At 45.4% G+C, this 23,218-nt stretch overlaps 2 protein-coding genes across 3 annotated transcripts in view; one reads left to right on the forward strand and one right to left on the reverse strand.

The window, feature by feature from the left end:
• The window catches only part of SPMIP2 (sperm microtubule inner protein 2), a 164,241-nt gene extending 146,955 nt beyond the window's left edge, over positions 1 to 17,286 (forward strand). Inside the window, exons 4-5 of the mRNA XM_056119022.1 lie at positions 14,615 to 14,778; positions 17,228 to 17,286. Coding sequence (XP_055974997.1) covers positions 14,615 to 14,778; positions 17,228 to 17,286 — 223 coding nt within the window. The remainder of the gene's footprint in view (positions 1 to 14,614; positions 14,779 to 17,227) is intronic.
• Positions 16,238 to 23,218, reverse strand: part of FNIP2 (folliculin interacting protein 2) — a 136,196-nt gene continuing 129,215 nt past the window's right edge. For both annotated transcript variants that reach the window (XM_056118965.1, XM_056118964.1), the window contains 2 exons: positions 22,060 to 22,175; positions 16,238 to 20,166 (listed from right to left, as the gene is read on the reverse strand). In XM_056118965.1, the coding sequence (XP_055974940.1) occupies positions 20,088 to 20,166; positions 22,060 to 22,175 (195 nt within the window). In that variant the 3' untranslated portion in view covers positions 16,238 to 20,087. The remainder of the gene's footprint in view (positions 20,167 to 22,059; positions 22,176 to 23,218) is intronic.

The following is a 23,218-nucleotide window of genomic DNA, read 5'->3' on the forward strand; positions in this document are numbered from 1 at the left end:
GGAAGACAGTCTGCTCGGTTTGTATTGTTAAGCCCCTGTAAGTGGAAGCCCAGCTGGTGCCCATAAGGACAAAAGCCACATGCTGGTGACATCACTGTGGCAAGAACAGCATTTTTCACATTCTTCAGCGCCGGAAAGACAATCTGGCAAAGTACTGAAGGAGTGTTCACTTAGGGTAATGTGAGATGTTCTTGTTTCAATTAATTCTTCCTTCAACAGAGTGGTGGAATATTTAACAAGCCTTTCCAATAAAGTGGTTATGTTTTCTATGAAATAAAAGCAATAAATCAAATCGAAATAATCACAATCCGAAGTTTGAAGCATATGGTATATATAATTTTGCAGACCTGCACAAGCTTCAAATGTCCCTCCCCTCCCACACCCCCACCTTCAAGACTGGCTTTTCATTCTGAAGGAAAAAAATAAATGGACTTACATTTGGTATCTCTATTTATTTCTGGAAAAATATAGCATTTAAGCTGCATGATCTCACTCATCTGTGGTATAGAGACAAAACAAAGGAGTAGATAGTGTTGAAGAATGACAAACCATTGGCCTTCGATTATAAAATTTATTATCAAGCAGTGTGGGGGAGGGGAAGAAGAGACAAACTAAGGGGAACAGAAACATTGGTGAGGGGTCTGGGTCACTTTAGGGGTGTGCAGCAACTTTGTAAATGTTAGCACTCTCATAACCATATTACCTAAATTATAATTAAAAAAAAATGAAGTTAAACATTTTATAAATAGTAGTTCTACTGTTGAGATAGTTACTCTTAAAACACAGGATTTCCTCCTGTGTTTTCCCAAACACTTCTTTGGAAGAACTTTTTTTTGTTTTTAACCTTGAGGGTATGTTTCATATGAAAGTGGAATTACACAGCTTGGTTCATACATTTCAATAATCTTGTCTACTGTGCAAGGTGGATTGGAGTGATAGCACAACGAGTAGGGTATTTGCCTTGCATGTGGCTGACCAGGTTTGATTCCTCTGCCCCTCTCAGAGAGCCCGGCAAGCTACCGAGAGTATTCCGCCCACACGGCAGAGCCTGGCAAGCTCCCCGTGATATTTTTGATATGCCAAAAACAGTAACAAGTCTCACAATGGAGATGTTACTGGTGCCCACTCAAGCAAATTGATGTACAATGGGAGGACAGTGCTACAGTGCTACTGTGTAAGGTAGTGTGTACCTGTAGATACACACCGACGCATTCAATAAATTTGCCTATCAATTGTTGGGGATGAAAAACTGACCTTAGGCATTATTTGGAGAGGAAGAGAACTAAGTAAGAATAAAGTACACAAGTGGGTTTAAGAATTTTTCTTCTCTGTTTTGTAAGGAATGATTAACCTTGGAAGACGTTTGCAATCAAAGACCTTTAGCAGTCATTTCATTCATTAATAGAAACATCAGCAAATAAGCAAGTATTTGCACATATAATGATGTTATGGTCTGGTGGTCCCTTCGTGGGGGGTTGGGAGGGAAGTTTGGGGGCCACACCCATCAGTGCTCAGAACTTCTTGCTCTGTGTTCAAGGATCACTCCTGGCATTCCCTGGAGGAACTATATAGGGTGCAGGGGTTAGTCCAGAGTTGACCCTGTGCAAGGCAAACACCTTAACCCCTCTTCTCTCTAGCCCCCTGAAAACCAAACATTAAAGCAGTAAACATAACACACAGCTTCTAGTTGAATTTCTAGATGGTGCTAGGGGGATGAATTACTAACCATGTTTCCTTTAAGTTCTTCGAAGGGGGCAGGGAGTCTGTGCGGCAGCCAGGGGTGTGTACATTGGGACCCAAATTCAAACCCCAACAACCACTTGGTCACCCAGCTCCCCTAGGGTGGTCCTGGGGTCCCTGGCACTACATGGCCTGAGCACAGTTCTGTCTCCTCAAGCCCAAGCACTGCACTGCCATCCCTGTTGGCTGAGTATCACTAGCAGTGGCCTGTTTGGGAGGGACAGTCCCATAACAAAAATGATACCTCTTTAATTCCCATCAATCTCCTGACTGATAGCTAACCTAGGCTGCATCCCATTACTATCAACACTTTGCTCTAGTAATCATTGCTAAACATAACTGTGTAGTCATTTTATTTCTCTAAGTGAAAAATATCAAGGTAATTCCATGCTTGAACTCATGTACATGTCACTGTCACTGTCCTCCCGTTACTCATCGATTTTGCTTGAGCGGGCCCAGTAATGTCTCCATTGTGAGACCTGTTGTTACTGTGTTTGGCATATTGGATACGTCACGGGTAGCTTACCAGGCTTTGCCGTGCGGGCGAGATACTCTTGGAGCTTGCTGGGCTCCCTGAGAGGGGCGGAAGAATTGAACCCGGCTCGGCCGGGCTGGCTGTGCTGCGTGCAAGGCAAATGCCTTACTGATGTGCTATCGCTCCAGACCCAGCAATACTCCTAAATTAAAAAAAAAAAATTTAAAAAAGGGAATCCAACTGGGATTTGTTTTGCTTTGGGTTCCCACCCGGCAGTGCTCTGGGCTTTCTCCTGACGGAGCTCGGGGCACCTCATAGGGAGCAAACCTGGTCAGCCGTGCACAAGGCAAATGCCCCCTGCTGTACTATCTCTCGGCCCCAAGGAAGCGATTTTGACCATTCCACTAGAGGGCACAGGATGTGCTCGGGTGGTGACACAGCTCACACACTGCCCTGATCTACTATCCAGCTCCATCTGCCACCAGCCCCAGGAGGTCCCCAAACACCTCACACAAGACAAAAATCTGACTGGCCACGGTAAACACATACAAGCATCCCAGCACCTGAGCACTCCTGGCCGTGGATGGTCATGTACATGACAGTTTTAAATCCAGGATTGCATCAATGTTAACTCAGAGAGTTAAGATGACACTCTCTGAAAACAAGACACTGCATCATCATTGATGGTTCTGTAGGGGCTTCCAGGGAAGAAAGATTAATGTGTGTAAGAAACAAAGAAATAATGCTGCACTTGCTTGAAGACATGGTCCAAAACCACCTGGGCCAACCCTAGGTTCCCAGTCATCTGAGACAGTTCCCTTCAAGATCTCTCTCTCCCTCTTCCCTCTAACCCCTCCCCTTCCGTCCTCTCTCCTCTCCCCTCCTTCCATCCTCTCTCTCCTCCTCTCTCCTCCCCTTCCCTTTCCTCCCTTCTCTATTTCCCTACCTTCTTCTTCTCTCCCATACTCTCCCTCTCCCTCTCCCTCCCCTCCCTTCCCTTCCCCTCCCCTTTTTCCTTCCTCTTTCCTCCCCTCTCTTCCATTCCCCTCTCCCCCTTTCTCTCCCCCTCTTCTCCCACTCACTCCCCTCCCCTCCTTTATCCCTAATCTCCCCTCCTCTCTCTCCCTCTCCCATCTTCCCCTTCCCTCCCATCTCCTCCCATATTTTTCCTCTTTGAGTTTTTTGCCACACCCAACCATGCTCAGGTTATTCCTGGCCCTAAGCTCAGGAGAAACACCTGGTGACACTTAGGGGGTGATGCTGGGGATTGAACCAGGATCAGCTGTGTGCAAGGCAAGTACCTTAATCTCTATATTGATTCTCTGGCCCCAAGAGCAGTCCCCTTGGGGAAAAAAGGGGAAAGAGGGTGCAAAAGAGGGTCTGGGATTGAGTCAGTGGCTACAGCTGCCTTGAAAGCTTGAGACTGTGAATTTGATAGTTGGTGGCACTGCACAAACCTTGCATGATCTCTACTCTCTGCTCTCCTGGACTCTCTGGGCACAATAACCCAGCGTGTGAGCTCTATTGAACCTAGGGGGCAAGTGCCACCATAGTTGGGACCCCTGGCCAGCACCATGACCAAGTGCCTGCACCCCTGTTCTTTGTAAAGTAGCAACACAGGGAAGGGGAGAAAGGGTCGATAGTTCCTTTCCCAGTGTTGTGCACTGCAGGCCTGAGATCTAGCTGTAGAGTAAAGGGAAGGGCAGGGCGGAGCAGCTGGTGTCTCTGAGACTGGCCGTGCGTGACCGCCCGAGCAAGGAAGGTCATTTCAGAAAGGGAGAATCTGACCAAAGCTCTCATTGTATTTCTTTGGCTGTTTCTGCATTTAGGTGTAAACTCTACCAGACAGGCAGATATTTTTTCCCCAAATAAACTAAACTAAACTAAACTAAACTAACAGGGAGGCTTGTTTGCCTGCAAATCTCCCCAAAAAAATTTTAAAAAAGAAAAATCACAAGGCTCTCAGAAAGTATGATTCCTGCCAAGTGGTTTCCAAAAGTGTTTCTCAAAAAGGTCCATGTGCCATCAACTTTGATCACTTCCCGAAATGCAGAGAGCCGAAGTCAACGGTTCAGTGAGAAAGTTCGCCCTGCCCATGGCCGACCCAGGTTTGATCTCCGGTATCCCGGAGTGATTCCTGAGCACAGAGTCGGGAGGAAGCCTGAGCACTACCCAGGGTGGCCCCCAAATGAAAACAAAATTAATCCCAGGTAATCAGGCTTTCCCACCCTGAGGAGAAAAGGCTCCAGAGTTTGTCAGAAGCTCAAAATACACAGAGTTAAAAGCACCGTACATTGCCATAAGGAAAAGTTGAAGTTCCACGGGGAGTTTTCACGTATTTCTCTATTTACAACTTCGGTGAAGAACTGTGTCTGGGGTCTATATTAGGCAACCCGACTGACTCACTGGAGCGTCAACCGACTTGTTTAACTTTGGAAACCAAAAGATGGTAATTGTACCACTTATTAGAACTATTTTTAGTCAACCAGAGGGAATCCAGGAGATGTCAAAGAATAGAAAAAAAGATTTGCCTGGGCAAACCTGGCATTGAGGGGTGAGTCTTCAGAATCACCAGCTACTTTGGTCAATTGGAATAAACACACGAATTCAAGCTGGTTATTTTGCCAACAAAACTAGAGTGTGTTTGGTCACGAAGCAAAGTGGCAGCCAGGCTCTTGCTGGCCCAGCCTGAGTCACAGAAAAGGTGGAAGAAGACCAACCAGGGCAGGCGCCCAACAGTACCCTGTCAGTGTCCCCTCAAAGTGATGGGCAAGTTTGCTGCCCTTGCAGACAGTGACACAGGTGAGGCCCAGTTAGTTACCTCCTCACGCTGTGGGAGTCTCTCCTGCATCCTCACCTCACTTCTTGGCTGCCCAGGTCACTAGTCAATTCTCAAGCCATCATTATGAAGACAAATTTATTAGCCTTTTGCCAAAAGTTTTTTTTTTTTAAAAAAAAGTGTTTCTCATAGAGAGAATGGTGGGTGGGAGGCAAAGGCCAGGGCAGGGACGTTGGTGAGGGGAGTGGACACTGGTGAAGGGGCAGGAGTTGGGCACTGCATGCCTGAAACTGATCATGGTGACTAAATAAAATATAGTCAAATTAAAATAAATTGTAGATCCTGGGCCAAATATCACAGGGCTGAGGAGGCTCCCTTCCCTAGGCCAGCCCCAGTTTCCTCTCCAGCACGGCCTCTGCTTCCCTGAGTGCAGAGCCAGATGTAACTCCTGAGCACTTCAGGGTGCGGCTCCACCTCCTCCCCCCAAAAATAATAGAAGCGTAGTTTCAAGACTCCAAATACTGGAAGAATGCAAATTTAAAATTTATGCCACTTCACTCAAAGTTTCTGCCATTTACAGCCCCCCTTCTCTCTCTGTCTCTCTCTGTCTCTGTCTGTCTCTGTCTGTCTCTGTCTGTCTCTCTCTGTCTCTCTCTCTCTGTCTCCCTCCCTCCCCTCACTCTCTCTCTGTCTCTCTCCCTCCCCCCTTTCTCTCTCTCTCTCTCTTTCTCTTTCTCTCTCTGTATGCTTGTTCTGGCTACATCAAGCAGTGTTGGCTCTGTTCTCACAGATCACTCCTGGTGAGCTTTGGGGGATCATTTGCGGGGCTGGGGATCAAGTCAGATTTAGCCACATGTAAAGCAAGTACCTTAATACCTGTCCTATCTATCTGGCCCCTACAGTCACATCTCACTGGAAATGTCAGTAAAATCTGTAGCAGTATCTTTTTATGGGTGGGTGGGGAGCATGCCTGGTTGTGCTCAGGGCTTACTCCTGGCTCTGCAAACAAGGGTCACTCCTCATGGGGCTCAGGGGACCCTATAGGGTAATGGTGATAAAACCTCAGTTGGTCACAAGCAAGGCAAGCATCTTATTCACTGTACTATCACCCTGGCCCCTGTTTTTGTATCTCCATTCGTCCAAGCCCTGGGATTTTAGTAGTCTCTCCTTACTCGTCTTTCCTAGCGCTGCTGTATTGGAAACTCTTTCAGGGTCAGGGGAAAGAGACCAGTTATTGTTACTGTTTTTGGCATATCGAATATGTCACAGGTAGCTTGCCAGACTCTGCTGTGCAGGCAGGATACTCTCGGCAGCTTACTGGGCTTTCCTAGATATATATATATATATATATATATATATATATATATATCCGTCTATGATTTGTTGCCTACTATCTGAACCCCATAAAATATGGTGTAGAATTATGGAAAATGGGTAGGAAGTGTCTTATGATGTGTCCAGAAATATGTTCACTCATATGTGAGGCTCAGCCCAAACGTGTGGAAAGCGGCCTGGAGCATGGTGGTGGTTGGGTAGTTGGTTGCTGAGGCCAGGTCCCTTGGGGCAAAGAGGGATCTCATCTGCCCCCCTCTGGAGTGCCCCGAGTGAAAACAGCCTGGCGCAGAGTCTGATGGCATGGTTATCGGAGCCTCATTTTATGCTCCCTTCTGGGAGAAGCAGCTGTGAGTTCTGGAGGGTGGCTGATGAGGACTTTATCTGGCACTGGCAGGAGGTGGCTTTATGGGTATGACCCCTGGATCGTCGGAGACTGGGGGAAGCAGGTAGGGGATCTCTGTTCCTGAGTCCTGTTGAGCCCAGAGTCCAAGGTCACAAAGTTCCACATTACCTGGGTTCCAGGGGACTTCACTAATGCATGTTCCGCTCAAGTGTGTGGAATTTTGCATCTTAATTTTTAAAAATGGATAACATTTAATTGATTTACAATACAGCCAATAATGTATGTCATTATTGTGTATTCCTGTGTATGTCATTTCAAGATCACCAGTATGCCTGCCTCTCTCCTCCAAGATCCCCAATACCTCTCCCTCCAAACCTCCCACCCCCAGAAATTTTTGTATCTTGATTGGAGAAAGTAAAGTTAATTAGAATCATGTTTTAGGTTAAAGAGAGAGAGAGAGAGAGAGAGAGAGAGAGAGAGAGAGAGAGAGAGAGAGAGAGATTAGGCACTGAAGATTTAAAAACAACAAAAGTAAATAGTTCCTGGGTCTGGTGGAATGGTTCAGTGGCAACTAGCACCTGCCTTGAAAATGTGAGGCCTCTAACCACACATGAGAGTGGAAAAGGCAGCTCAGATAGAGAAGGGAGCACCAAATAAAAGGTGTTAGGAGGATCCTCCCAGGATGGGAGAAGCATGCTGAAAGTAGACTGTAGACCAAACATGATTGCCACTTAATGCCTCTTTTGCAAACCACAACACCCAAAAGGAGAGAGAGAAAAAAAGGGAATGCCTTGCCACAGAGGCAGGGTGGGATGGGGGGGAATGGGGGGTGGGAGGGATACTGGGAACCATGGTGGTGGAAAATGGGCACTGGTGGAGGGATGGGTACTTGATCATTGTATAATTGAAACCCAAGCACAAAAATTTGTAAGTCTACAACTGTACCTCATGGTGTTTCATTAATAAAAATTTTTAAAAAAAGAAAAGAAAATATGAGGCCTCAAGTTCAAGCCCTTGTGCCACCACATGCGCCAAGTATGATCCCCGTGGTTCTGAAGTTTGGGACTCCAGTGCCACAATAGTGTGTGTTCTCTGATCTCCAGCGCACAGCCAGGTATGTGAGGACACACAACAGAAATATGTGAGTACCAGCAAGCACCACAATAAAGCTATGTGAGCACCACGGCCAGGAAGGCGAGTTCTGCTGAAGAGTGGGAGCACCATAGTGACCCCCCCCCAGGGAGCACTGCCACCAGAAAAATGTGCAAGGACTGCAATGAGACTCACAGCTCCTGCTGAGCACCACAGCCAAGCAGGTGTACCACTGAAACATCGCAACCACAACAACAAAGGGAAGGAAGGGAAACCCATACAACGAACATTTGAAAAACAGCTCTTCCCCTTGACTCACAGACTGCCTGAGGGTGAGCATCCAGCCTCATGGGTCTTAAATGGAACCTGGTGAACAACGCACTGAGGGGAACTAAGTGTCCCCACTCGGGCCCAGTGAAGGAGGGAGCAGCACTCAGGAATGCTACGCAGAAGAGACAACCTAGGATTCTGTTTTGAAGCTTTCATGAGAAATCAAAGGGAGAGCAGGGAGGAGGAGGCAGGACTAGATGAACAGCCACAAAGGGTCCCTGAGTCAAAGCCACAGAGAGACTTTCCTGATACGTTGAGGACGTGAGTGTCTGAGATGGCTAAAACATGGCATTGTACAAAGGACACGCTGGAATTGTGGTACCTGGTCCAGATTGGTTGTGTTCTGAGTGACATATTAGAGATTGCATGCTCATTCTATAGGTGGTAAAGATTTTAAGTCAGGGAACAAATATATTATAGGGGTTAATGTGCTTGCGTGTCATGCTGCTAACCCCAGCACTACAACTGTTCCCCCACGCTCCACCCCCCGCAAGCACTGCCAGGAGTGATGCTGGAGTACAAAGCCAGGAGTAAGCCCTGAGCACTACTGGGTATAGCCCCCAAACAAAACAACTTTTAACAAAAGTTGGAGCTAGAAAGCGATGTAATGAAATCTGTGAGTTGCAAATAATACCTAATATGTAATGAATATAGAAATTTGTTTGTTGAATGATGGAGCAGAGGCAGCAGCCAAGGAAAGACCAGTGAGTGATATCTCAATATTTACAATGATGCGAACCTGAATTCGAGAGATATGATGGGAGAGTTGAGAAAGACTCAATGAGACTTGGAAGCCAACTCAATATGGAGTAACAGAGACTAGGTATAAGGTCATGTCATAAAGGGTGGGTATTAAGGACAATAGATACAAGGGCCAGGAGGATTGCTCCATGGCTGGAAGCCTGCATCATGAGTGGAAGGGAGAAGGCAGCTGGAATAGAGAAGGGATCACTAAGAAAATAATGGCTGGAGGAATCAGTCAGGATGGGAGATGTGTGCAGAAGGTAGATAAAAGCCCAAACATGATAACCTCTCAGTGTCTATACTGCAAACCATAATGCCCCAAGTAGAGAGAGAGTATGGGGAATATTGTCTGCCATGGAGGCAGGGGGAGGTTGGGGAAGGGGGGTATACTGGGGAGACTGGTGGTGGGGAATGTGCACTGGTGGAGGGATGGGTGTTTGATCATTGTGTGATTGTAACCCAAACATGAAAGCTTGTAACTATCTCATAGTGATTCAATAAAATTAAAAAAGATAAAATTAATTTAAAAAAATTAAAAAATAAAAATGTTAAACTCATCATGCTGTATAACCTCATTATATAATCATTAGTCACTGTTGGTTCAGAATTAAAATATTTGTGTGGATGGTAGTGATACATGGACAACATGTATGCCAACCTCAACAATAAATTTATTTTTCTATTTTTATTAAAAAATAAATAAGGAGTGGTGTTAAAACATTATCTACACTTTGGAGATGAGGCACTAGCATATTTAATATTAGACAACTCTGATTTCAAACCCTAGCTCCAAGGCTTTTAAACTCTTTCATCTTGGATAGTTCATCTAATCAAACCTCAGGTGTTAAAAGAGTAGAAAATGATACCAATCATCTGATATATATCCTATCAGATACTTTCAGAAGAAGAATTCTTGGTCTCCAGACCTTGGCTTCTAAATAGAATTTTCCATGAAAAGGAGCTAGTGTTCCTTCAAGATAGGGATTATTCCAGGACTGGGAAGGTAAGTGAACACAGAGCACTTTTTTGTGTGTGCTGAAAAGGAAAAGAGTGTTCCAAGAATGGTGGGTACAGGCCAATGGACCCAGAAGCCAGACTGAAGCAGGGTGTGGGAACAAGGCTCAGTGAGGTCCTTGCATGTGGAATGCCAGGGTTCGATCCCCAGCATAACCAAAGGAAAAAGAAAAAAATAGAGAGGTCTCCAATAAGCCAAATCTGAGACAATTTCAGAAGCAAAATTAACATTACTAATGAATTATTACCCATGGATAAAATAAGAAACCATAAGAACATATTGTAGCACTGTAGCACTCTCCACCCATTGTTCATCGATTTGCTCGAGCGGGCACCAGTAATAAAACTTGTTGTTACTGTTTTTGACATATAGAATACACCACGGGGAGCGTGCCAGGCTCCGCCGTGAGGGCAGGATACTCTTGGTAGCTAGCCAGGCTCTCCGAGAGGGTCGGAGAAATTGAATCTGGGTCAGCCTCGTGCAAGGCAAACACCCTACCCACTGTGCTATTGCTGTAGCGTAAGAACTTACTGATATAAAATAATTTTTAAAAATCAACTTTCATATGGCCATCAACTGTTGCAATGATTGGATAGTTTCAAATAACAAAAGAGAATCATAGTTTCTAGCTGCAAAAGTGTGCCAGATACCGCCCTGATCAAGCCACCCCAGTGAATGGTCTGTGATGGGACCGTTGCACCAAGACCATTCAGTGCTATCCCCGCCAAAGATGCACCTAATCTCATCATGAGGGAGCAGAAGAGAAGCCCAGATCAACAAACAGTGGCAAAAGCAGTGTCCGGCCCTTGTGTTTCCAAAGTATAAAGGCAGTGTGACCGTCAGGAGGAACTGAGACCATGTGAAGGGGATGAAAGAATTGCAAACACTCAGCACCAGTGAAATTCTAGACAGGAGACTTTTGAGACGATCAAACAAGACTTGAATGATGTCTGGGAATTAGCCGGGAGTAATACAAACATACTCATTTTCTTTTTTTGCTTTTTGGGTCATACCTGGCGATGCACAGGTACTCCTGGCTCCGCACTCAGGAATTACCCCTGGAGATGCTCAGGGGACCAAATGGTATGTTGGGAATCAAACCCGGGTCGACTGCATGCAAGGCAAACGCCCTACCCACTGTGCTATTGCTCCAACCCCACTCATTTTCTGTCTGTGATTTTGATATTTCTGTGGAGGTTATTCAAATAATAACCACAATAAAAGTATTTGTAGGCAGTTACACACTCAAAGGTATTTGGGGATGATGGGAATCATGCCAGTAATGTATGTTGGAGGTGTGGGGGTCTTGGACCATGGAGGTTCTTGGGTGCTACTCCCGGCTTTGTGTGTAAAGGTCATTCCTTTGGTGATGCTTGGGAGAGATCATGGGTGCTGAGGGGAATCTAACTTGGATCTGCTGCATGCCAAGCCGACCTGTACTGTCTATGACCCCTGTTCTTCCACATTGTTCAGGGACAGATTTGTTACTGTTTTTGAATTGTAAAAAGAGAAAGATCTGGTTTTTCAGGGTTTACTTAATACAGTAATTAATTGTAAGCATGTTCTGCTGAGAATGTGTGACCGTGCTTGATATCTGGGTGCTGTGTGTGCATGCGTGCTGCTCTGACCATATGTTACAAACACGGAACCATTATGATCATCTGGTGTTCTAAGGCTAAACTCTCTAAACTCTCTGCCCCTTGCTTTCCCTCGTTGTACTTTGCTATACGTTTCTAGGTACCCTGTTGGGTGCTTCTAATCTTACTTGATGCGCTAGCATAGCTCAAAGACCTTGAAAATCTTGGTGTTATAACTAGTATTTAACTTTCTGTAGCTCTTGGCGATTCAAAATTCAGGAACATCAGACAGTCTGCGTTTAAAACAAGAGATTGTAAAGAACTTAATACACGAAGGTTAGGTGGAAGGATTTTTTCTTTTCTAAACTATAGTGTATTTATTTCTCTGATCGACTGGGAAGAAAATGGGGGCGGGGGGCTATTTGCATGAACTGGTTTTCCTGTGAACCATTCATCAAGCTAATACGAACTATAATCAATACCTGTTTCCTGGATACTACCCAGTAGCTCTCTGGCCCTGTAAATGGTTTCCAGCTATTAATCTGCGTTTGTAAACAGCCTAGTTCTGACAAGGCCAAGTGTGGGCGTCTGTTCCCCTGGGTGGGAGGGCAGAGGAGGGGCTGCGGCAAGTGTGTGGCCGGTCTGGGAGGACAGGAAATCACCTTTCACACAATTCCCAGAGTTTGGCCTGATCTGCCTCCTCCCCACCTGGTTTCCCCACAGGCGAGCTGGGTGCGCTGAGCGCAGGATACTCGAGGCAGTGGGGCAGTGGGTGACCGCTGAGACAGCTGCTCTGCCTTCAGGGTAGGGTCGCTCTGTGCTGGAAACTTCAGTGCTTCCCATTTCTAGGTAGATAACGGGTGGTGGCAGGAGAAATCCTGATGTCTGCCAGGGAGGCGGAGAAGGCTTCCTCACAAGGGTGGGAGAGATGTGTGTGTGTGTGTGTGTGTGTGTGTGCACGTGCACACACACGCACATGTATGTGTGGTATGTGGGGAGGCACATGTATGTGTGATGTGTGTATGTGTGATGTGTGTGTGTGGGCATATATATGCATGGTGTGTGTGGGGTGGGGCACATGTATGAGTAGTGTGTGTATGTGTGTGTGTGTGTGTGTGTAAGAGGACGAGACCAGGAAGGTACCCGGAGATGGCTATTTTATCAAAGAAACAATGTAGAAGGGCTGTGGGATTTTGTTGGTGGAGTGACTAGTAAATCAGAACTCTATTGTAACTGTGTTACCTCAACTACAAATGTTTTTGGAAAAAAAAAAAAAACAAAGTCGCCATCCCCAGAAACTGCACCAATACCTCTGCAAGCCAGACTGAGTGAGGACGTTGTCCTGAAGTCGCTGTCCCTGGCATGCCCACTGCAGTGACACGGCAGGTGGGGCCTGTGGGAAGCGAGTGTGTGACCATCGTGGTTGGGATGACTGCAGGCTTGCTCCCTTCCTGTAGCCTCGTGTTGGACTCACCTCCTCCTCTCCCGCCTGCCCTCACAAAAATAGCATGTTGGTAGCTCCTGTGCTTCGTCACTGTCACTGTCCCCCCATTGTTCATCGATTTGCTCGAGTGGGCACCAGCAACGTCTCCATTGTGACAACTGTTACTGTGTTTGGCATATCGAATACATCACGGGGAGCTTACCAGGCTTTGCTGTGCGGGCGAGATACTCTTGGGAGCTTGCCGGGCTCTCCGAGAGGGACGGAGGAATCGAACTCGGGTCGGCCATGTTGGCCGCTCACAAGGCAAATGCCCTACCCGCTGTGCTATGGCTCCAGCCCCTGTGCTTCATCAGGCTTTATTTTTCCTTACCCCATTTCCCAAAGAGTTTGATTTATTTATCTGATAGTTCACTGGTATATAAACTCTCTGGTACCAAGGACTCTTTAGATTTAGTTGTTTTTATTTGGGGTGGGGGTGTGGTCTACACTCTGGCAGTGCTCAGAGAACCAAGGGATGCTGGAGATTTGAACCAGGATTGCGGCCACAGTTGTATGCCAGCCAGGCATCTTATCTCCTTTACTCTCTCCTCAGGCCCAAAGACTCTCTCTTAAAGCTGCTTTTTCAGTTCCTTGTAATGTGTCACCTGTTCTTGGATGAATGAAGAGCAATACAGATGGGACGGAAATCTTGACCCTCGAGCCAGGATGTGGCATAGCAGCTGTAAAGCACACACACCTCGAATGCCCAGGGTCTAGGTTTAACCCCTGGTGCTGGAGGGAAAAACAAACAAACAAAAATTTATCCAAAGAACTTAGGAAACCATAAATCTGATATTCTTCGAAGGGATTCTTGGGGTGGCCAAGAGCTGCCTAAACACAGAGGGTTGGAGGAGTCTGAGGCACTGCAGAATAGCAACAACCTTTTAATGGGAAGGAACCCCTCTCAGCAGTGCTCAGGGGCCCCTGAGGCTATACCAAGGATCACTTGATCAACAAACAACTGGTCTGGCTCCAGTATGAGGGTCTGAAGATGCCCAACTGTGTGGCCCCTGTCGTGTTGGGGACCACCAGGGCCACCACACAATGCTCAGAGACCTCCAGGGCTACCCGGATGTGCTTTGTGTGATGCTGGCGATCAAACAGGGGTCCCACTTACTTGGTACCACTATCTCCCTGGGCCTAAGCCTTTTTAAATGAGATGGAAAATCCTTCTCCTTAAAACCCTATTCCCCCAACACACACACACACACACACACACACACACACACACAGACGTTTTTATATTGGGAAGGCACGACTCCTAACAATTCAATTTAAGGAAGTTGGAATTGACACCATGTTTACTAGGGAAAGAGAATGCTGGCAGGTCTTCCATCTCTAACAATATACAAAGAGAAAACCTGAAATCTCAAAGTTGGTATTTTCCTAAATTGCTCGGAGAATCCAAAACTGGCATCCATGTCCTGCAGAAAAATGCAGGATACACCACATGCCATCTCCAACTGCCCAGCACTGAGTCTAGGTGAATGGAAAGTACCAATGGCGGGGGGTGAATTCATCCACGAGGCTTATACAGACGAGGGTCCAGCCAGTGCAGGGGGAAGGAGCCATAAATTTGTCAGTCCTTACGTGTCCCGAGTCACTTGCCTTGAAACCACCTTGAATCACAGGAGGCACAGATGTATCTCAGGTATCTTAAAATGGATGTTTCTAGATTGTTCCCATTTGTTCCTATTGCAGGCAACCCAAACCTGCTATTATGGATAAGCGTGGAAAATTCAGTCGTGGTTCTCTTGCCTGGCATATGGGTGAATTTGAGAACGACAATGAACGAGATTCCAAATATGCAGTCCTCATTAAGCAGGATAGAGAGACCTTGCCACGGCTTTCCAGACCACCTAAGCAGCTCAAGCGAGCCAAAAGAGGAAGAGGAGGAGGACGAGGTGGAGGAGGTATGCTCATTTACATATCATCATAAAAATCAAGCTCTTTTAACATGAATTCGAGAATACTACTTAATAGCAATACAATAATGTTTTATAGCTCCTTTTAGTCTCTGTAAGCATTTTGTAATTTCTACTGGATTTCCAAAGTGATGATCATACAGTGGGTGGGTTGGTTACTCTAGTTACTGCTGATGAAAATAAGAGGTTGTGGGCTTCAGCTTTTAGGGAGGTTATTTATTGTACTGCTCAAACTGCAAAAATGACTAGATTCCTTTTGATCGCTAAAGACTGAAAAAGCTCCCACTCTATGGACCGTCTTGAAATCTACAACCCGCTCAAAATCTTACCAGGGAGTTAGCAGAGAAAGAACTACCACTTCCCTTTCAAGTTTTTTCCCCATTTTTGTTTATCTGGAGCAAAGTTACATAAAGTCCTCATGAGGGTTCTAATTAGAAAAGTGGGAATATTATTATCTGTTCTAAACATTTGCTAGGTATCATGACAGTCAAGTAAAGAATGTTTAATTATATATTCAAATCAACTACTATTTCCTAAGGGCCTTCTGCATAATCCCATAGAAAAATGGATGCCAGATTTCCCTATGAGTATGACGCAAATTTCCATGACAGAAGAAAGAACGTCTTGGTTAGGCAAAAAGATTTCTGAACTTCACTACATTGGATTTTTCTTGCTACAAAGGGTCTTTTCTTCTTCCTCCCCCCTCTGCAATGCTCAGGGGTTACTCCTGGCACTGCACTCAAGAATTACTCCAGGCGGTACTCAGGGGACCATATGGAACACCGGAATACCGGGGATCAGACCTGGGTGTGTGCAAAGCAAACATCCGCATCACTGTCCTATCGTTCAGGCCCCTACAAAGGGTGTTTAAATTGACATAACTCAGCATTGGTTAATCAGGCCTCTCATTACTTAAGGTAACTGGTTGTCTACCGAGTAGGCAAAATTTCTTGAATGGAGTAAAGGGTTGCCAGTGGAGCAGGGCCCTGGGCTGTGAATTCATGCTAGTCTGCAGGTATAAACTGGTTGAAAACTACATGCTTTATGCAATAGTGGCATTCCTGGAAAATCTAGCAAGGAATAAATTTATGTCAAAAGTATGCTGTTCTTTTATTTAAGTCAGAATTAAGTATCAGATAATTATAAGCAGGCTTTTTCAACTACACTGGTGTTCATTAGGACACACAAACATACACACACACACACACACACACACATACACACACCCTAGGCACTTTCACCCACCATTGTGCTAATCCAGAATGTCGCTCCATTTCCAAAACACGCCTGTTAAAATGTCACTGACATAAAGTGAACCCATGTTGGCATAAATTATCCATAACAAGACCTTTCAGTGTGATTCAGTGTAACAAATCATACCAATGCTAGGAAATGTTCAAGATAAATTCAAAAGTTTTATTGCACCAAAATGCCACAGAAAAAAAAATGGATCAAAGTAATACAAGAACAAGTTTTAAGAAAGATTTCCCCTATTGACATTGATACGTACATAACTGATCAAAAATATAAAGTCCTATCAATTTGTACGAATGGTGCTTCAATCATAACAAATCCCAATTTTCCCCCTTTATTGAAATACCACTTAAATTTAAGCATGTTTGAATTCTGCTTCCAAGTTATACAGTTTGCCAAATTTTGACATTTCAAAGTTGAATACACCGAGGGAACTGTCTGATTTGGGCAAATATTATATTAAAATATCCCCTTCTCCCAAACACAATAAAAAAAATGGTTCACATTTAGCAAGAGAAGCTAAAGCCTTTTCAATTTAATGGTGAAAATATGCATGAACAAAGTACTCTCAAAAGGACGTATTAGTGGAAAAATCCAGACATTTCAAAGAATTTGGGAGTCACTCTGTATTCTTTATTTTTATTATACAACTGCTAGTGAAGAACCTAGAAAGCTACAAACTAATTTTTTACAAAATCTCAGGACCTAATTTATAAGAGCCTAACAACAGTTTAGTATCATTTAGCAAGTGGGATTTTCCTCCCCTCCAAAAAAGTTAACTTTGAAAAAATATGGTAGGTTTTAAAAAGTTGTGATGTGTATGTAAACGGTGGTTCCATGGGCTGTGAAAAGATTATAGTTACTCTCATTAAAAAACAGCACACTCCAGAAAAATGGATTGAAGCCTGTACAAAAAGCTATTTAACACTGATAAAAATAAAATACTTTGGAATTATGCACAAGTATGGAAGCTAAGTTTTAATTTTTTCATTGTCATGTTTAAACATACACAACTAGCTTTTACATTCGCATCACTCATCAATCTATTAAAAAAAAAGTACAAACTGCAACAGGCTAGAAAGAGGCTGTCACAGGAACGCTCAACTGTCTGCTCTGTCAAGCCTCCCTAGCTGAGTTCCAAAAAAAAACAAAAAAGAAAGAAAACGCAAGAAGCTACAAACACTCAACAAGTAAGACTTAAAAGCGGAAGAAACCCTTAAGGTGGAATCTCCTGTCAACTGAGGTAGTTTTCTCTCTCTCTCTCTCTCCCTCTCTCTCTCTCTCTCTCTCTCTCTCTCTCTCTCTCTCACTCTCTTTCTCTCTCAATTTTTTTCCCATTTGAGGTGAATTTAGATGAGGGCGGGACCCCTCTCTCGCCTCTCCAGCTAACAGAGAATGAAGCCACGAGTAGGGGTTTCGCAGTGCAATTCCATGAGTTTCCTCTTTTTCTCTACTCTTGGGAAGAGGCTGGATTTAAGACAAACACAACTCGAATGTTCGTTGAAGGAGGGTTTTTTAAAAAAAAAAAAATAGAGCAGCGACATTCTTGGTCTGTTTTTGTAGGCAACAGACGGAGACTTGAGTTCTGACGGGAATTCTGAGTGCTGCCGGGACAAACCCCCACACGCTCTCCACCTGCAGGTATTTTTCTAAGAGTGTGTTCTAGAACATGAGAGGAAGAGGCAAAATCCAGTCTGCGGGGCTACATCTTTTTGCGACGGCGTTTGGAATCAGCTGTTTTCAGCCCCGCTCCCCTCAAAAGGAAATGCGTTTGATTTTCAACTTGCCTGTCAGCACCGAAGCGACTCTCTGTTTAGTTGTTGTCTGTGGAAACCCTGGAAGGTGGTTGAATGAGGGAAAGTGCCTAAAACGTGTAAACAAGGAACGGGGGACTAGTGACCCAGGGCTTCAGAGTGTGACGCTGGCCGTGACCACTTGCTCCTGTGGAATGAGGAGCAGAGACCAGAGAGCTGAGCTGTGGGCAGGCCCACAGGTACGGAGACACGACAATGGTGTGTGGGCCAGGACTAGGAGCAGTTCAAACACCAAACCAGGGGGTTACTAGACAGGACACAAAACTTCCATTTGATGAAAGACATCACATAAAAAATTAAAGACCTTGGGGCTGGAGCGAGAGCACAGCGGGTAGGGCGTTTGCCTTGCACGCGGCTGACCCGGGTTCGATTCCCAGCATCCCATATGGTCCCCCGAGCACCTCCAGGAGTAATTCCTGAGTGCATGAGCCAGGAGTAACCCCTGAGCAGCGCCGGGTGTGACCCAAAAAGAAAAAAAAAAATTAAAGACCTTAAGAGCTTTGATAACTTCCCTCGACATTTCACATGGTGAAACAAAAGAGGGAAAAGACACCGTGGACCTGTGCCTCAGAAAGAAAATGCTCCTTTTCCTCCAGTGGAACTCACTCGGCTCTCGTCTTTCAAACTGATGGCTGCCCTGTGCTTGCTCAAGAATAAAGAGATAGACTTCTGGAACTTGGCGTTCAGTTCAGGATGAGGAATTTTATCGAACAGGAAATGTGAAGTCCTTCTAAGCCCCAGAAGGGCAGGTACTTTATATCCTTGGGTACAGTGGATACATGGGAAGGACGGGAATAAGTGTATAGAGCAGTGAAGGGAAATCAGGCTGGGTTAGAATGAACTCAGGAATGGCCAAGTGCTCATAATGTTTTTGCTTTCCTGGACTGGCTCGTCTTTTAACGATAATCAACAGCTTCAAGTCTTTTTTGTTTACCCTGAATGCCAGCACATAGTGTGTTTCATGGTCAGTAAACTAGGCTTTTAACAGAAAATTTAAATATGTGTGTGTGTGTGTGTGTGTATGTGTGTGTGTGTGTGTGTATTTAAGTGAGCTACGTTAATAAGCAACTCTTCATTTTGGCAGCTTTCATATCTTGGGAACGTCAAATTTCTGCAAAGGTATTTTCAAAAGTACATCAAAGGCACAGAGATGATAATGTACAAATTTAGGTTACATATGAATTGTTGGTCAATATTCAAATGGATAACCTTCATTCATCACCCCAAAATTGCTGTAAGGTTTCATCTGCTACCTGCACAGTCATGCCTCTTGAAGTATCATCTCATGTATTAACTACTATGAGGAGAAAGTGGAGTCCGCTGGAGGAATCAGCAACAGAAACTCTCTTGAGTCGACAGAAACAACTTTGGTAAATGGCCTCTCCTACAAAGGCTGCTGAGAGCCCTAAAGCAGAGGGTAAAACACAGGGCATCAGATCGCACACTCTAGAAAACTACGTCTTGATGGGGTTAAGATGCTACATCAGTTCTGGGGTCGACTGCACCAGCACACCCGTCTGGAACCCATCCGCGGCTGCGTCTGTCAACTCGGCAGAGACACGAACACAGTGGGGACCCAAGACCAGGGTCTCTTCCCAGCACTCCGGCTTCTCTCATGTCGCAGGCCAGGCAGCAACGTGCAGCATCGCCAGAGCTGGGGATGGCACAGGGTGGCTCCTTTTAATTCACCTTTCATGCAAAAGCAAAGTCTGACCCAGAGTCACAAGTCCTTATTCTGGTTTTCTCTCCGGCTTGGAGAAGCTCATGCCTCCAAGTGGGCAACCTCTCCTTAGTGGAATGGGGTCTGTCTGGGGCTCGGTCATGGTCACGTGGGAGGAATTCCTCCCAGTTGCCCCAGCCGGCCTGTACCCGTGGCTGAGCGTTCCGCAGAGTGCCTGTGTGCTCCCCTGCCACAAAGGCCACGCTCTCTGTGATTCCCCGGTGACGAAAGGCCTAAAGTAGTCATAAGAATCACAAATGCTGCTCTGTTAGGTAAATCCAAGGTGTCCAAGGTCAACCCAGAGGCGCACCCGCGTGAAAGCAACAAACAGCGGTGGAATGACGGCTTGCCCTTCTCGTGCTCTGGCTGTCACCGAGGGCGTATTCCTTTCTCTCTCCTTCGGTCGAGAGTCTCATTTTATTTATTTTTTCTTCCAAGGAAGAACTGCCCTGAGCTTTAGCTTATAAGAGTATCTGCGCGACGTACGGAGAATGAGTACTGGCGATCGCGGTCAGGAGCGGCAGGTCATTCGATTCGATTCTGAACATGGGGGAGGGGAGAACAACAACGACAACAACACAACAATTTTACTTTTGAACACAGTGTGACTTTTACAGAAAATGTTCTTGCTAAGTCCTCAGCTTGCTAGAGCTTTGCTGAAAACTTTTGCCAAAGCAAAAGGGCGGGGGAGATGACCAACTTGTTCCTTTCGTATGCTCTCTGCAGTCATACCGGCGCTGGATCTAGACAGAAGCTGGAAGTGTCCGATGTAGGCATGAGACACAAAGCCCAGCCTCCTGAGAGGGGCCACCTGACTGTAAGTGTCCCCCTTCCCTGGATTCCCTGTCTCCGGGGTCCCTCCCCATTCCTCCAGCCCCCTCTCCCCAAGTCTGCAGCTGCATGTGAAGCAGTCTTGGGGAAAACACCGTGGTGATTTTCAGAAACCTTGGGGCTTTGTTCAAGGACTCAGAGACACAACTTAGAGACTGGCACTCTGCGAGGGAAGCTTCTCTAACAGACTCCAGATCTAGGGACAAAGCTCAATGGAAGACTTGGAACAGCTGCCTCCCTTAACAGCAGAAATGTTGCCAAGGGTTGGGAAAAGGTTAGGACCTCTTGGGCGTCACGAGGGCTACCTTAACACAGAGACCTTAAAGAGAACTGAAAAAAGGAAGGGAGCCAGCAATACTCAAGGGTACTACTCTCCACAGATCTCACTTCCTTTTTCTCCAGCCATTTTGGCAGCCAGAGCTGCTCAGGTTGGCGGACCAGGAGCCCACTAACAATGTACTAAGCAAGAGGGCTTAGAGATGAGGAAGGTGGAGATAGCCTCCCTAGGATCTGTCCCGGAGAGTCACACATGGACACCAGTCAGAGTCAGGGACTTGGGAACCGTCCTAGAAATTTAAGGGACACTCTTAGCAATGGCAGCCTAGTGAGGCCAGTCTATGAGTATGGTAGAGCGAGCCAGATACAAGGGAGACTGAAACCTGACAGAGGATGAGCTGCAAGCTACCTATGAGAGCAAAGGCCTCAAAAAAAAAAAAAAAGGAAAATGTTTTTAAGTGAAGTAAGCAAGACAAATGTGACAGGAAATGCTAAGGGCCACATCATGGAATAAGTCATATCCTGGTTGTGAGGCTGAAATGGACAACAAAGCAAAGGGCTGAGGCTTGAGATAATAATGATGGCTAGCAAGCTTGAGGGAGGATTTCAAGGTGGATATTATATACACCGTATTTTCTTTTTTGTTTTTTATGGTTCTTGTTTGGGGACACATCTGACTGTCCTAGGGCTCGCTCTTGGTTGTGCATTCTGACATCACCCCTGGATGGCTCAGGGAGCCATCTGGGGTATCAGGGATTGAACCTGTGTCAGGTGTGAGCAAAGCCAGCACCCTGCCCTCTGCACTATCTATACTCTCTTCCAGTCCCGACACTCTTATTTTCTTGCCTCAACTGAGGAGGAATTGTCATCACTGGACAACTGTCCCTAGGAATAATGCCTTTTTTAATTCTTTGTTTGCAAAATTAAGTTGTAAAACAAAAGTCAGACTTTTTTTTTTCTAAGAGAAGTGGCGGCAAAGGCAGATGAAATATTTTATTTCTAACAGAAGCCCAGCTCTTCTGTGGACTTCTAATGAAAGGGAGGAAAGGACTCACCCCACTGGTTTATTTAACATTCGGACACCAGCACTGTGGTTTGGGTTCATTAAGTCAGAGCCAAGAGTGAGCCCCCGATGGTACACATCGGTGTGATCGTGCTAAAGTTCAGGTGCAAAGCTACCCAGAACACTATAAGGAACATGTAGTTGCTCAGGAAGAGGCCCACGCTGATAGGCCTAGAGACTTCTGTGGTTTAGGGGGCAAAGGGGGTACAGTGCCAGTGGACACCTTAGCCTAAGGAGAAACAATGTCACTTGACAAAACTCACCCCAGCACGACACCTAACTCCTTCACGTGGACTCGGGTGTGCCCTCGGAGATACTCAGACAGCATCTTGCTTTTAAGGTACATTTCCTGGAGTCTGTCTTCCAGATGCATGACGCACTGCAAAGCCAGCGACATTCAGAGTGAGGGACGAGAATCTCAGTTCTACCAACACGAAAGCTAGGACTCGAATTCATTCCAAAACATATTGCTATCAGCTCACCTCTTTCACATACACTGACTCAGACTTTAAGCAGAAGTCTAGCATTTAGGAAAACAAGTTCACCTTTTTTCAGTAACTTTTTGAGATTCATCTATATCATCTAGTTTTTGTTGTTGTTTTTTTAAGTTTTTCCACATAGTTCAAATTCTTCTTCTTTTTCTTCTTCTTCTTCTTTTTTTTTTTTTGGCCACACCTGGCTAACTCCTGGCTCTGTGCTCAAGGATCACTCACTCCTGGCAGGGCTTAAGGGATTTCATAGGGGGCTGGGGTTCAAACCTGGTTTGGCCACATGTGAGGCAAGCACCTTACCTGCTGTCCTATCTCGCTGGCCCTTGAATTATTTTTTAAATGCAATAATTTCCTTAAACTTTCTAATAATTTTTTGCCATATTATTAAAAATTATTTTTCAATGTAATTTTTATGATCAGTTTGAGACTGATATTAGCATTTTTTAAAATCTGTTCATTTTGTGCCACACCTGGTGGTGCCCAGGGGTTACTCCTGGCTTTGCACTTGAAATCACTCCTACTTGCTGGGCAGACCATATAGGATACTGGGGAGCAAACCCGGGACAGCCATGTGTAAGGCAAGTACCCTACCTGTTGTACTACTGCTCTGCTGCTTTAGTGTTATTTTCTAGACTACACACCAATCTGCATTTTTGAAGTTATTTTTAAATTAATTAATTAATGAGCATCACGTCTGGCGATGCAGGTGCTACTCCTGTTTCTGCACTCAGGCATTACTCCTGGCAATGCTAGGAGACCATACGGGATGCCGGGGATTAAACCAGGGGTGGCCGCATGGAAGGCAAATACTCTACCCACTGCACTATCACTCTGGCCCCAATCTGCATTCATGTTTCTAGAAATAACAACATATAGAACAGCATTTGTGGCTATTATTTGCCTTAATTGGATTATCTTGGTATAATACATT

Source organism: Sorex fumeus, unplaced genomic scaffold (assembly GCF_029834395.1).
Source record: "Sorex fumeus unplaced genomic scaffold, SorFum_2.1 ptg000039l, whole genome shotgun sequence".
Taxonomy (NCBI): Eukaryota; Metazoa; Chordata; class Mammalia; order Eulipotyphla; family Soricidae; genus Sorex; species Sorex fumeus.